The 16,157-nt window shown below is 43.7% G+C and overlaps 1 protein-coding gene across 1 annotated transcript in view; it reads left to right on the top strand.

The window, feature by feature from the left end:
- The window catches only part of LOC124778021 (caspase-1-like), a 78,136-nt gene extending 62,201 nt beyond the window's left edge, over nucleotides 1-15,935 (top strand). The window contains exon 4 of the mRNA XM_047253603.1: nucleotides 15,706-15,935. Within this exon, the coding sequence (XP_047109559.1) occupies nucleotides 15,706-15,935 (230 nt within the window). The remainder of the gene's footprint in view (nucleotides 1-15,705) is intronic.
- Nucleotides 15,936-16,157: the final 222 nt, after the last annotated feature.

Below are 16,157 nucleotides of genomic sequence, written 5' to 3'. Positions count from 1 at the left end.
GTGGCATACTATCCAAAAGTTCATCAAGGCACTGTTGGTTCAGATTGTCCCACTCGTCAACGGCGATTCGGCGTAGATCCCTCAGTGGTTGGTGGGTCACGTCGTCCATTAAAAGCCCCGTTTCAATCAATCCCAGGCATCAATCTATCCCAGGCATTTTCGATAGGGTTCATGTCTGGAGAACATGCTGGCCATTCTAGTCGAGCGATGTCGTTATCCTGAAGGAAGTCATTTACAAGATGTGCACAATGGGGGCGCAAATCGTCGTCCGTGAAGACGAATGTCTCGTCAATATGCTGCCTATATGCTTGCACTGACGGTCGGAGGATGGCATTCACGTATCGTACAGCCGTTACGGCGCCTTCCATGACCACCAGCGGCGTACGTCAGCCTCACATAATGGCACCTCAAAACAGCAGAGAACCTCCACCTCGCTGCACTCGCTGGACAGTGCGTCTACCGCATTCAGCCTGACCGGGTTGCCTCCAGACACGTTTCCAACGATTGTCTGGTTGACGGCATAAGCGGCACTCATCGGTGAAGCGAACGTGATGCCAATCCTGAGCGGTCCATTCGGCATGTTTTTGGGCCCATCCCTACCGTGCTGCATGGGGTCGTGGTTGCAAAGATGGACTTCGCCATGGACGTCAGGAGTGAAGTTGCGCATCATGCAGCCAAATGCGCACAGTTTGAGTCGTAAGGCGACATACAGAGGATGCACGAAAAGCATTATTCAACATGGTGCCGTTGCTGTCAGGGTTCCTTCGAGCCATAATCCGTAGGCAGCGGTCATCCACTGCAGTAGTGGCCCTTGGGCGGCCTGAGCGACGCATGTCATCGACTGTTCCTGTCTCTCTGTATTTCCTCCATGTCCGAACAACATCACTTTGTTTCACTCCGAGACGCCTGGACACTTCCCTTGTTGAGAGCCCTTCATGGCACCAAGTAACAACGTGGACGCGATCGATCCGCGCTATTGACCGTCTAGGCATGGTTGAACTACAGACAACACGAGCCTTATACCTCCTTCCTGGTGGAATGACTGGAACTGATCGGCTGTCGGACCCCCTCCGTCTAATAAGTGTTGCTCATGCATGGTTGTTTACATCTTTGGGTGGGCTTAGTGACATCTCTGAACAGTCAAAGGGACTGTTTCTGTGGTAAAATATCCACAGTCAACCGGGGTGATGCAAAACTTTTTTTGATGTGTGTATTTTGTATGCTATGTGACTCTCCAAATAATCACACATCTGGTGTCTAATACGCCCCTCAGCACTGCATATGGCCAAAGTCCGTCAACATGGTAGCTGCCAGCTATCACCGTAAAACAGGTTCTAACGTGCCTTATCGCTGTATCTTGCCACTCAGTATATCAACAGTGGTGTTCACGGGGTTTGATATCCAGCGGGGTCAGGGATTTTCACCTGCCTCGAGATGACTGGGTGTTTGTGTTGTCCTCATCATTTCATCATCATTCATGAAAGTGGCGAGATTGAGCTGAGCAAAGGTTGGGAATTTGTATGGGCGCTGATAACCGCGCAGTTCAGCGCCCCACAAAACCAAGCAACATCATCAGTGGTGTTCACATGCCATTTGCAGTGAGAAACATTTTTGGCTTCGAGAACGCTTATAGCCATCCCAGTCCGCAGTTGATGGAATCTAACCATCCATGCAGAATGGTCGACGTTCGCTTTACTGCTCTGGATTTTGATCAACACTGCGAACAAATATGTGCGGCTAGTAAACTTTATATAGGTTTAGGTAAACCTGTACTTGGTCACACCGAGTGGTCCAGTATCAAATCAGTGCATATAAAGCTACTGATTTCACACATGCTTCGCTACCGGTAAGACTTACCCGGTACACCTGAAATGTCACAGGATGACGAATTGATTTCCCACAGATTGTTCATTATGCTCCTTTTTGGCCCACTGATACTGCCATTGTCACTCTTGACATCGATCAGGTGTGTTTTTAGAGTTTTCACTTGGTTTGAAAGTTCTTCCTTTTATGAAGTAGGCAACACTGGCCGCTATGGTCAAACAAGACGGGTACTACTGGGCCTGTGAATATTCGCGGGTATTTGCAATAATTACTTTACGATGATACGCACGCATATTTACGAATATGCCTAATAATAATTAGTTAAAGTTAAGCAACTAAGATAAGATGTCGTGTGACTAGGGCCTCCCGTCGGGTAGACCGTTCGCCGGATGCAAGTCTTTCGATTTGACGCCACTTCGGCGAAACGCGCGTCGTTGGGGATGAAATGATGATGATCAGGACAACACAACACCCAGTCCCTGGGTGGAGAAAATCTGCGACCCAGCCGGGAATCGAACACGGACCCTTAGGATTGACATTATGTCGCGCTGACCACTCAGCTACCGGGGGCGGACAGTTAAGCAACTGGGTCGGTATTACGATTCTCGTCTGTTTCCTTTGCTTTTCATCGACAGTAAGTTTAAAATATAGTTTTAAGTCACTATTATTACCCATTCGGGACAGATTCCCACTAAATTGGTTTCGATTCACATTGCCCTGTAAAGGTAAGATGTGTCGTTGACATTTACAAGAGCTAAAGGTGACGACATGCATTCCTCCCTCGTTTTTACACGTGAATCTCGTTGCGTGCCAATATCTGCATTATGTCAGGTACATTCCTGTTTCGTTAGCAGTAACATATGATTCTCATGGAACAACCGAAAGGAGCCACAAAAGAACATGAAAGCTGTTCCACAAATTTACATCCATTGGAATCTTTGTTTCATGGTATGATCGCTTTTCATGGTATGATCACTGTTCCTGTATCTCATATGACATAATCTTTGGTGATAAATCATCCAATCTGTCAACGTTCCATTAAAATGTATAAAACGTATTTGTGCAGTGCTCGTCACATTGAGAAATGTAGCACGTCGACATTATTTAACACTGTGTTGAAATTACGAATACTTCATAAATGAAGTATACAGGTAGCTTTTAATACAGGGCAACTATACTGCTCGAAAGAATTGGGGGAACATGACTTTGGGTGTCTGCCACACTGTAGTGAACAGTAATTGAGGACTGGGTATGTTACCAAGTTATATCTTTATTCTTCGCAAATTAAATACACAGCAAAACATCATTATATCCTCTCTCATTTACATAATAAGAACTGAAATGTCTGAAAGATGTCTAAAACTCCTTTTCATTGGACAGTGGGAGTTTTAATGACTCGTATGCCCTCCGTGAGCGGTTTATCACCGACTATAACTTACATTGTATGCCCCAAATGCCCATATAAAGCTATGGAGGTAGCTCTGTAGTACACGTTCCCATTCTTCAATCAGAGCCTTTGAGAGTTCTTGGAGAGTCTCTGGTGGAACAGTACGATCACGACTGTCAAGCATGTCCCACACGTGCTGAATGGAGTTTAGGTTGGGACTCCCCGCAGGCCATGGCATGACTTCAATGCCTAGTCTCTGCAGGAAATCCCAGGTGACGACCGCCACCTGGACGCTTGCATTATAATGCACGAGAAAGAGTTTAAGAGCACTACGGTATGCAGCAGCCACCAGTGGTCTAAAAGGTTCTTTTCGATGTACTGCCTGCCGGTAAGGCGATCATGGACAACGACAAGATCCATTCCGCTGTTGTCTCATCATATGATTACAGAGCCTTGATCGAATCTGTCGATGTCCTGGGCAGCACTGGGCAGGTACCACTCACTGTGGCGTCTCCACACACGAAAACGGCCTCCACCTTGCGTCAGAGGAAATCTGGACTCGTCTGTGAACAACACGTTTCACCAGTGACAAAGCAGCCAGTCGACATGAGAACGACATGACTGAAGCCGTGCTGTGAGATGGTGTCGTGCCAAGCTGGGTACTCGAAAGGACGTCTGAGTCGTAGGGTCTCGTAACCTGCTCGTTACAGACTGCCATAAACAAACGGGTTGGAGTTCACGAGTACCATGGAATGAGGGTGTCCAAAGATTTAGAAGTCAGAAGGGCAAGAAGATTCTAGGAGAAGGGCCGCACTGCGGAAGAAATAACTCAGAGACTGGGGAAATACAGAGACCTTAAGCAACTACTTAAAGACTGCATGAAATGTGAGCTGGAACCGATTAATGGCAGAGAACTTAGGTTTGGTCCATGGGGTAATCTGTATAAAATTTGCTGCCAAAAGATAAAATCTCCAGCAATGTTATCAATTCTAAAACTAGCATGACGGAAAACTGGCGGCAATCCGCACAATTACTGATGAACAAAGTTACAGACGATACTGCAGAGAACGAATCTGATGTACACAGTGCGCCGCGGAACAGAAGTAGGGAAACATTCTGTGGAGATTGGAGAGTTTGAGCATTTTCGAAAGAGAAGGTGAGAAAAGAAATATTGAAACTGAAAAGAAATCACCTGGCCCTGACCACATCCCTGTTGAAGTTCTACTAGCCCTTCATTTGCAAAATTACTTTATATTTATGCCCACTACACAACAATTGTTTACTGCGGGGAAGAATATAAATATATGGAAGAAAGTAAAAGTGATATCGTCGAAAATGGGTGGAGTCAAGGATCTCCGAAGTCTACAGATCAATTTGCTTTCTCGATAGCTTAGGGAAAGTTCTTATGATGCTGCAACAATATCATTCCAGAAGCGGAAAGTCAACAGAAGACGCTGTAAATGAGGCGATAAGACTTGTAAGAAACGCTCCACATAAAAATGTCGTAGCCATAACGCTGAAGATCTCCTGGGCGTTCGATCACTTTTTCACCGTTGGAGGATCTTGGACTGCCAACGATCGCTATACATCTGCTTTAAGAACTACTGCGGAAACCAAGAACCAACACCGTCGTCCCCAGAAGAAACTTTAACAAAGGAAATTTCAAAAGGCTGTCCACAGGGATCCACAAGCGGTCCTGTTTCCTGGGATTTAGCAGTCGACCTGGTGTTGGGAAAGCTACAGGATAATGAAGAGGTCGTAGGAGTAGCAGCATACGCCGACGACCTGATGATCCCTATGAAGGGAAGCTACGGAAGCAACCTGGAAGTTGAATGTAACAAAGTTGTTCAGTAATAACATCAGTGCCAAGGAGCCAAACTGTCTGTAGCGCCTGGAAAGACCAAATACCTGCTGTTAGGAGGAAATCTTCAAAGAGAACCGGTCATGAAATGAAGCGACAGGTCTATAAAGAGAAAGTCCGTGACCAGATAATAAGGCGTCTTCTTAGACGAACGACAAAATTGTGATGCCACACATTATAAAAAATGAGCAATGGAACCACGAAGAACAGGATCTCTCTCTCTCTCTCTCTCTCTCTCTCTCTCTCTCTCTCTCTCTCTCTCTCTCTCCACCTCCATCCAAACAGGCCTTGGAAGGCCCAACGGCGCCTAGCGGCCGCTATGGAGTGGCATGTGGTCAGCACACCGCTCTCCATGCCGTATGTCAGTTTACGTGACCGGAGTCGCTACTTCTCAGTCAAGTAGCTCCTCAGTTTGCCTCACAAGGGCTGAGTGCAGCCCGCTTGCCAACAGCGCTCGGCAAACCGTATGGTCACCCATCCAAGTGCTAGCCAAGCCCGAGAGCCCTCAACTTCGGTGATCTGAGGGGAACTGGTGTTACCACTGCGGCAAGGCCGATGGCACGAACAGGATAAATCAAAGTATTAGGCGTGCCAGTTACGATTATAAGCTGTCTTAAATGAAATCGTGGGATACTGCCCGGTGATTGTGCCCACGAACTTGTGCTCATAACACCAGCACGGACAGTTTTCAGGGTGCAATGTAAAATATTTCTTCGGCTGACAGCAGCTTTTGGTACTGTGTCAATTGTGGCGTTGCAAGTAATACTTAGAGTCTGTCCACTCGATCTCCAGACACGAAAAAAAGCGCGATTTATTGATTGAAGAAAGAAGAATATCACGAAGAGCTGAATTTAATAGAGATACGGGCCACAGGCTAGGAGAAAATTCAAAATCCGATCTTCCACCTATGGCAGAAACGATGGGATGATGCCCAAAGAGCGAGGAACATCTATAGTTTTTTACCAACTATAAAACAGAGACTGAGAGTATGTTGTTGTTGTTTTCAGTCCTGAGACTGCTTTGATGCAGCTCTCCATGCTACTCTATCCTGTGCAAGCTTCTTCATCTCCCAGTACTTACTGCAACCTACATCCTTCTGAATCTGCTTAGTGTATTCATCACTTGGTCTCCCTCTACGATTTTTACACTCCACGCTGCCCTCCAATGCTAAATTTGTGATCCCTTGATGCCTCAGAACATGTACTACCAACCGGTCCCTTCTTCTTGTCAAGTTGTGCCACAAACTCCTCTTCTCCCCAATTCTATTCAATACCTCCTCATTAGTATTGTGATCTACCCATCTGATCTTCAGCATTCTTCTGTAGCACCACATTTCCAAAACTTCTATTCTCTTCTTGTCCAAACTATTTATCGTCCATGTTTCACTTCCATACATGGTTACACTCCATACAAATACTTTCAGAAACGACTTCCTGACACTTCAATCTGTACTCGATGTTAACAAATTTTTCTTCTTAAGAAACGCTTTCCTTGCCATTGCCAGTCTACATTTTATATCCTCTCTACTTCGACCATCATCAGTTACTTTGCTCCCCAAATAACAAAACTCCTTTACTACTTTAAGTGTCTCATTTCCTAATCTAATTCCCTCAGCATCACCCTTACTGAGAGTAAAGCACCTGAATCTCTCAAGGGGCCTTACGCACTTAGACTGTTCATGGGCCCTTTGCTGTATACTGGCATCGAATTAGTACAAGAAAAACATCGGAATGTGCCTGTGGTGAAGAATATTCACCGAACTGTACTGTCTGGGGATGTCCGATGTAGCTGATATTGATCGGCGGCAACAATCCCAACGGGAGAAACCGGAACAGAAGACTCGATGTCAAGGAGGTACTGTGTTGCGAAGCAGAATGGTATATATTGGCCAACATCCCTGACGCTATTGCAAGAAAGGCTTGGATAGCGCGTTACCTCATCAACCAGCCCCCGTCTAGTGCACCACTAGAGGTTGCAACTGAAGTTCGAGAAGCAACGCAGCGAAGGCATCTGGGGTCAACAGCTGCGTCAGAAGGACTGCCAACGTCGTATGCGACACCATCGTAACAACACCAGAGAGAAACACATCCGTGGGCCGTATCTCGTCACCTAAGAAACCAGAACCGGGGTGACGTTGGCCGGTGTGCTTCTGCGCTCGTAACCGGCAATAACGAAATAGCGATGCCCTCTTGGACCAGGGGAATCATTCTCTGCAACCAGGGAGTAAAGAAATGACGCAGAGGCAGATACGACCGGAGCTCCCTCCAAGCACCAAGGAAGCGGTTGGGCATGCCTACGGACTGGGGAGCGATGGAATGCTTTGTGGAATGTGTCAGACAAAAACCGTAGTTAACGTAACAGTAGTAGACAGATTTGGTAGTACGTATAGTTTTAGTTCATAGTTAAAATAGGTCTTGTTAAATTAATTTATTATTATTTCCATAGCAGAAATAATTGTGGTGATGGGAGGTAGTATTATACAGGGTAAGTATTAATGTACGCTGCATAACTTCTGTAAGAATCAATATAGCCTGTGTTTAAATTAAAGGTGGTTGTTGTTGTCTTCAGTCCAGAGACTGGTTTCATGCAGCTCTCCATGCTAGTCTATCCTGTGCAAGCTTCTTCATCTGCCAGTACTAACTGCAGCCTACGTCCTTCTGAATCTGTTTAGTGTATTCATCCCTTTGTGTCCCTCTACGATTTTTACCCTCCACGCTGCCCTCCAGTACTAAATTGGTGATCCCTTGATGCCTCAGAACATGTCCTACCAACCGATCCCTTCTTCTAGTCAAGTTGAGCCACAAATTTCTCATCTCCCCAATCCTATTCAATACCTTCTCATTAGTTATATGATCTACCCATCTAATCTTCAGCATTCTTCTGTAGCACCACATTTTAAAAGCATCTATTCTCTTCTTGTCCAAACTACTTATCGTCCATGTTTCACTTCCATACATGGCTACACTCCATACAAATACTTTCTGAAACGACTTCCTGACACTTCAATCTATACTCGATGTTAACAAATTTCTCTTCTTCAGAAACGATTTCCTTGCCATAGCCAGTCTACATTTTATATCCCCTCTACTTCGACCATCATCAGTTATTTTGCTCCCCAAATAGCAAAACTCCTTTACTACTCTAAATGTCTGATTTCCTAATCTAATTCCCTCAGCATCACCCGACTTAATTCGACTACATTCCATTATCCTCGTTTTGCTTTTGTTGATGTTCATCTTATATTCTCGTTTCAAGGCAGTGTCCATTCCGTTCAACTGCTCTTCCAAGTCCTTTGCTGTCTCTGACAGAATTACAATGTCATCGGCGAACCTCAAAGTTTTTATTTCTTCTCCATGGATTTTAATACCTACTCCGAACTTTTCTTTTGTTTCGTTCACTGCCTACTCAATATACAGATTGAATAACATCGGGGATAGGCTACAACCTTGTCTCACTCCCTTCCCAACCACTGCTTCCCTTTCATGTCCCTTGACTCTTATAACTGTCATCTGGTTTCTGTACAAATTGTAAATAGCCTTTCGCTCCCTGTATTTTACCCATGCCACCTTCAGAATTTGAAAGAGAGTATTCCAGTCAACATTGTCAAAAGCTTTCTATAAGTCTACAAATGCTAGAAACGTAGGTTTGCCTTTCCTCAGTCTAGCTTCTAAGGTAAGTCGTAGGGTCAGTATTGCCTCACGTGTTCCAGTATTTCTACTGAATCCAAGCTGGTCTTCCCCGAGGTCTGCTTCTACCAGTTTTTTCCATTCGTCTGTAAAGAATTCGCAGTATTTTGCAGCTGTGACTTATTAAACTGATAGTTTGGTAATTTTCACATCTGTCAGCACCTGCTTTCTTTGGGATTGGAATTATTATATTCTTCTTGAAGTCTGAGGGTATTTCGCCTGTTTCATACATCTTGTTCACCAGATGGTAGAGTTTTGTCAGGACTGGCTCTCCCAAGGCCGTCAGTAGTTCTAAGGGAATGTTGTCTACTCCCAGGGCCTTGTTTCAACTCAGGTCTTTCAGTGCTCTGTCAAACTCTTCACACAGTATCATATCTCCCATTTCATCTTCATCTACATCCTCTTCCATTTCCATAATATTGTCCTCAAGTACATCGCCCTTGTATAGACCCTCTATATACTCCTTCCACCTTTATGCTTTCCCTTCTTTGCTTAGAACTGGGTTTCCATCTGAGCTCTTGATGTTCATACAAGTGCTTCTCTTTTCTCCAAAGGTGTTTTTAATTTTCCTTACCCCTAGTGAGATAAGCCTCTACATCCTTTCATTTGTCCTCTAGTCATCCCTGCTTAGCCATTTTAAAGTAACAGGCAAAAATGGAATGGAATAATTAAATAAATGTGTCGGGCACAGCGGCTCCAGTGGCCCTCCTGAGATCGTACTGCAGTGCTCTTGGGGTTACCGTATAACGCCGCAACGTACAGATGGCCAAATGTTGATCCTAACGTGGGACAGTAATGCATCGGCGACCTTGTCCAACTAGCCTTGTTTACTGACCTGTCTACCTGTAGCGTGTCCACAACCTATGGAGAACAGATTGCGAGACATTGGCATGTGCGGCAACACGACGGAAAGGCCTTATTCTTTCTTGGATTAAATAAATTGCCCTTGTAACTTGTACTGCATTAAGATGTTGCTTTGCATGTGCTTGGTTGAATACAATGACCGCAAATGACAACTCTTATCTGTGTATCGCACTACAGAACAATGCGACACAGTCACTCACTTTCTTCTGAGGAGTCACCTGATATTGTAATGCATAAAACTACCGATAGATAGCGAATGACTTAAGTTGTCGCATACATTGAGAGCCAAGGTTTTCAGCTATGCAATAAGCCCGGGCGTTGATACACGTGTTACCCTAATTCTCATGAGCGGTCCATAAAAGAGTCATTAGTTTTCAGATTTCTATATTTTCCAAAGCATTATATGTACAGCATGACTGATCCATGAACAGAACTTAAATTCACTGGGTTTGTATTGTGGTGCCCACTCTAGCGTCTTGACAAAATAGCTACGAAGGAAAACCAAAACTGTAGTTTGTTGGAATATGCGAGATGTTTATCTGCTACAAAAGTGAATCGTACATTCAGGAGGAATTGTGGGGAAGAACCACCATGTAAACAGAGAATTGTGTCTTGGTATTGACAATTTAGGGGCACAGGTTCTTCCTGTAAACAGAAAAGTAGCGGTCTACCAAGTGTGCTAGATGGAACTGTGAAGTAGGCGAGGGAAAGTTTTGTACGCAGTCCAAAAAAAAATCAACGTCCCGCGCAAGCCACCAACTTGGAATCCAACAGCACACTGTGTGAAAGAGTTTAAGACAGTGGTTATATTTCAAACCGTACGGGCCGACAATTGCCGGTGCCTTCAATTTTGCAGCACTGTGCAAGACTCCGTTTTGGATGAACATTTTGCTTCCGAGCTGACATTCAGTGACAAAGCAGCCTTCCATTTATCTGGAAGTTTAATCGCCACAATGTGGGAATATGGGGCACTGAAAATCAGCATGACATTGTGGCCCATGAGAGAGATTCGCCGAATATCAATGTTTTCTGTGAAACGACGCAGACGAACCTGTGTGGGCTATTTTTCTTCTGTGAGAAGACTGTGATGGGTATCCCTTATAACACCCCTCTGCTTCCCGCGATTTGCGAAAATACAAGTTGACAATGACCATGAATTATGAATTTTGACCCGCGTCGGGATAAGGCATCCGAATCCGAAGTAAATAATGATTATTCCGGGGGAAACAGGAGACGTTATAACTTGATCGATATTGAATGAGTAATTTCGTTCAATAACGATCGGTATCAGATAGATTATATAGTGGTAAGACAGAGATTTAGGAACCAGGTTTTAAATTGTAAGACATTTCCAGGGGCAGATGTGGACTCTGACCACAATCTATTGGTTATTAAATGTAGATTAAAACTGAAGAAACTGCAAAAAGGTGGGAATTTAAGAGATGGGACCTGGATAAACTGAAAGAACCAGAGGTTGTACAGAGTTTCAGGGAGAGCATAAGGGAACAATTGACAGGAATGGGGGAAAGAAATACGGTAGAAGAAGAATGAGTAGCTTTGAGGGATGAAGTAGTGAGGGCGGCAGAGGATCAAGTGGGTAAAAAGATGAGGGCTAGTAGAAATCCTTGGGTAACAGAAGAAATATTGAATATAATTGATGAAAGGAGAAAATATAAATATGCAATAAATGAAGAAGGCAAAAAGGAATACAAACGTCTCAAAAATGAGATCGACAGGAAGTGCAAAATGGCTAAGCAGGGATGGATAGAGGACAAATGTAAGGATGTAGAGGCTTATCTCACTAGGGGTCAGATAGATACTGCCTACAGGAAAATTAAAGAGACCTTTGGAGACAAGAGAACCACTTGTATGAACATCAAGAGCTCAGATGGAAACCCAGTTCTAAGCAAAGAAGGGAAAGCAGAAAGGTGGAAGGAGTATATAGAGGATCTGTACAAGGGCGATGTACTTGAGGACAATATTATGGAAATGGAAGAGGATGTAGATGAAGATGAAATGGGAGATACGATACTGCGTGAAGAGTTTGACAGAGCACTGAAAGACCTGAGTCGAAACAAGGCCCTGGGAGTAGACAACATTCCATTGGAACTACTGACGGCCTTGGGAGAGGCAGCCCTGACAAAACTCTACCATCTGGTGAGCAAGATGTATGAAACAGGCGAAATACCCTCAGACTTCAAGAAGAATATAATAATTCCAATCCCAAAGAAAGCAGGTGTCGACAGATGTGAAAATTACAGAACTATCAGTTTAATAAGCCACAGCTGCAAAATACTAACACGAATTCTTTACAGACGAATGGAAAAACTAGTAGAAGCCGACCTCGGGGAAGATCAGTTTGGATTTCGTAGAAATACTGGAACACGTGAGGCAATACTGATCTTACGACTTATCTTAGAAGAAAGATTAAGGAAAGGCAAACCTACGTTTCTAGCATTTGTAGACTTAGAGAAAGCTTTTGACAATGTTGACTGGAATACTCTCTTTCAAATTCTAAAGGTGGCAGGGGTAAAATACAGGGAGCGAAAGGCAATTTACAATTTGTACAGAAACCAGATGGCTGTTATAAGAGTCGAGGGGCATGAAAGGGAAGCAGTGGTTGGGAAGGGAGTAAGACAGGGTTGTAGCCTCTCCCCGAAGTCATTCAATCTGTATATTGAGCAAGCAGTAAAGGAAACAAAAGAAAAATTCGGAGTAGGTATTAAAATCCCTGGAGAAGAAATAAAAACTTTGAGGTTCGCCGATGACATTGTAATTCTGTCAGAGACAGCAAAGGACTTGGAAGTGCAGTTGAATGGAATGGACAGTGTCTTGAGAGGAGTATATAAGATGAACATCAACAAAAGCAAAACGAGGATAATGGAATGTAGTCGAATGAAGTCGGGTGATGCTGAGGGAATTAGATTAGGAAATGAGACACTTAAAGTAGTAAAGGAGTTTTGCTATCTGGGGAGCAAAATAACTGATGATGGTCGAAGTAGAGAGGATATAAAATGTAGACTGGCTATGGCAAGGAAAGCGTTTCTGAAGAAGAGATATTTGTTAACATCGAGTATAGATTTAAGTGTCAGGAAGTCTTTTCTGAAAGTATTTGTATGGAGTGTAGTCATGTATGGAAGTGAAACATGGACGATAAATAGTTTGGACAAGAAGAGAATAGAAGCTTTCGAAATGTGGTGCTACAGAAGAATGCTGAAAATTAGATGGGTAGATCACATAACTAATGAGGAAGTATTAAATAGGATTGGGTAGAACAGAAGTTTGTGGCACAACTTGACCAGAAGAAGGGATCGGTTGGTAGGACATGTTCTGAGGCATCAAGGGATCACCAATTTAGTATTGGAGGGCAGCGTGGAGGGTAAAAATCGTAGAGGGAGGCCAAGAGATGAATACACTAAGCAGATTCAGAAGGATGTAGGTTGCAGTAGGTACTGGGAGATGAAGAACCTTGCACAGGATAGAGTAGCATGGAGAGCTGCATCAAACCAGTCTCTGGACTGAATACCACAACAACAACAACAACAACGATCGGTAAATGAAATAATGGAAATAATTTGGAAATAAGTTTTTGCCAGTGGAAATTTTGCCGAAAGAAGTGATTAAGTTGTAAAAGTAATTAAGAAATCGGTCGCCAGCTCAACTGATGAGCGACAGTATTGTTAAGTACGTTAATAATTGTGTCAAAAATAAAGTTTACCTGTTTGTAGCGCAGCAGGTGGAACGGGAACTTTTACGGAAGTGCTGTGTCAGGCTCAGCAGTCATATAAAACAATGTCATAACAATCTAACTACACTTATTTTGTTCATAATTTGTCAGCTAAGTGCAATGCTGACAACACAGATAATTATCCATCGAGATTTTGAATAATGGACTGTCATTCTGTCTTTAAAATTAGGTACTTTGCTCAGTTTAATCTACTGATAATGAAATATATTGCCAATAATTGATTAACTATGTTTTGACTGATAATAATTCATTAATTGGGGGATTGTCATGTGGAATAAGCTTTATAGTTTTATGAAATATCCTTGAAGTAACTTCAGATGAATATGCATTGAAATAAATCTTAATAATCAAATTTATTACTTCAGTCTATTATTATGTTACTACGGTTGGCGTAAGCTTATTAAGTGCAACAATTAACTACTATAACCATTCTGAAATTTACTCCTCACCGTCTATGCAAATAATTTGATAATTAACATATTTTCTCTTGATAATGGCGTGACACATTCGGTTCAATAAGGTAAGGATTGGAAGGAACCTACTTGGTGTTATAGTCGGGTGGAATGTAACTGCAACACTTCGATTATAAAGTGCTTGTTATTAATTGTTCAACTTCAGAGAAAAGCAGTCACTGGAAAGCCCTCTACAATTTTATCCTACGAAAATTACGTAGATCTTACTTCCCTCGTTGTCGGTGGATCGACGGAAGTCCACGGCAGCGACACAATGCGGCATCGGGCTTGTACTGTTACGACTTGGGCCCACAGTGCGCTTAACATTTAAGTCCTCGTTTCTTCAGCACTATGCCCGTTAATCCATAATAACTTGCCCGGCCATGCTTCCAGATATGCCGACCTTTACTTTCCCGTCGTACTTAGATCGACACACTAGCCGTTAGATGTAACACAGCTAGGACTAGCAGCACTCAACTGTACGTCTTACTCCGAGCACGGCGTCACTGCTACTACTGCCCGCTGGCGCGCTCCCGCGCCAAGCGGCGCGACAAAACAATCTGACTTCAACGTTAACTAAATATGCCCTGACTTGCCACTGTTAAATATTACATAAGTTAAACATAGTATTTACAATACATATTTACACTAGACAATACATCGTATACAAACAGTTTCATGTGTTAAGTAAACGAAAAACTTCATAGCAAGGACTGCGTTGTAGCGTCACACCCTTACCTCGATATGATGCGACTGTTGTTGTTTCCACAACTAACTGCTGATTCCGAGAATTTCTTCTTCAAACAAGGTGGGTCACCTCATTCGAGTACCCATGTACGTCACTACACAAACAACGAACTTCCGCATGACTGCATTGGGCGTAATGGTGAAGATGATGAGTCTCCATTCCCTTGGCCCCCTTGGTCTTCTGACCTAATGCCTTGTGACATTTTATTTTGGGGTTCCATTAAGGACCGTGTTTACTTATTCCCACTGCCAAGAACGCTGAAGCATCTCAGAGAAAGCACCAGTACTGTTGCGTTGACCATTGACAGGCTGTTCCTACACAAGGTATGCAATGAACTTGATATTGCTTGGATGACGTCTCGTGTGAACAGAGGGCCACTCATAGAATATTAATGGATTTAAAACTGCAAACTTGGCGAGTTTGCGGTTGCATGAATGCATCCGTCATATTTGTACACGTAATACTTCGGGAAAAGAGCTTTGAAAACGAATGGGTCATTTATAGTAGCACTGTAGAATACGAGGTGTCAAAACTTGCAACACCACTTCTTTTGATTCTCCAATGATTTGGAAATTTTTCGTAGGAAATTTCAGTAGTTTCAGTAATTACGACGACAGTTTGTAACTTGCGAAGTGTGTCAAGTACATGATACGCTACTTTGTGTTGAAATGTGATCACGATCGGTCACTACATGATTGGTCTACGAAATGCAAACTGCGCACTACATCTCCAGGAGAAAAAAATTCAGGCGAAGGGCAGTCATAGCGCCAGAGTTGCAGACTTCAGAATGGGTTAAAGTGGCCTGAAAACTTCTGATTACCCCAGACGTGGATGTGGGTAAAGTGTCTTACGGATGCTGGCCTGAGGAATCGGACCTCGTTTCTCTTATCCATGCCGACCTCTATGTCTACACCATCTTAATGTCTTATACATACCTAAATTCACTTGGGCCAGCTGGTACTATGACTCAGCTCAAGACTTTCGTTCACGGAAATTTAACAGTAATTATTTCCACAAGCACCAGTACTGTTGCGTTGACCATTGACAGGCTGTTCCTACAGCGTTCCTACAACGTCTTATTGTAGCATCAGAGCACAGAAATTTTGTGATTCTTTTAATTACTCGTATGTTTCAGGTGTCACAGCCGCCGGTGAAACACAAAATGCCTCGCGGTTTGTGCAGACTCTGCACGACGAACTCGTAGCCCATAGGAGAGGCAAAGACCTGGTGTCGTTGCTCACAGACGTGAACCGCACCGTGGCTCAGCAAGTACGCTTACGCACCGACTGGGAGCATCTGTTGCATGGCAGGCTGCTTCAGCCCTGCTTCACCTCAACCTTGACGCGCCGTGTCTACTTCCGCTAGATGAATCCACTGCACTCACCAGGCCACCGGCAGTGACGCTTTCCTTGTCACTGCCGCGCGCCGACAACAACGCATCCACTGCAGCCCCGGAAGCTTTGACTGCCCAGTCTTGTCCAGCGGTTGCAGTCTTCCTCTACTCAATGTTCCTGCAGTGGAACAGATTGCCCCGTTGCTCATCACAGTTTAATTAACATACCTTGAATCATTTAGAAGACATAATAA

Source organism: Schistocerca piceifrons, chromosome 1, assembly GCF_021461385.2.
Source record: "Schistocerca piceifrons isolate TAMUIC-IGC-003096 chromosome 1, iqSchPice1.1, whole genome shotgun sequence".
NCBI lineage: Eukaryota > Metazoa > Arthropoda > Insecta > Orthoptera > Acrididae > Schistocerca > Schistocerca piceifrons.
This window is presented reverse-complemented; position numbering and strand designations above follow the sequence as displayed.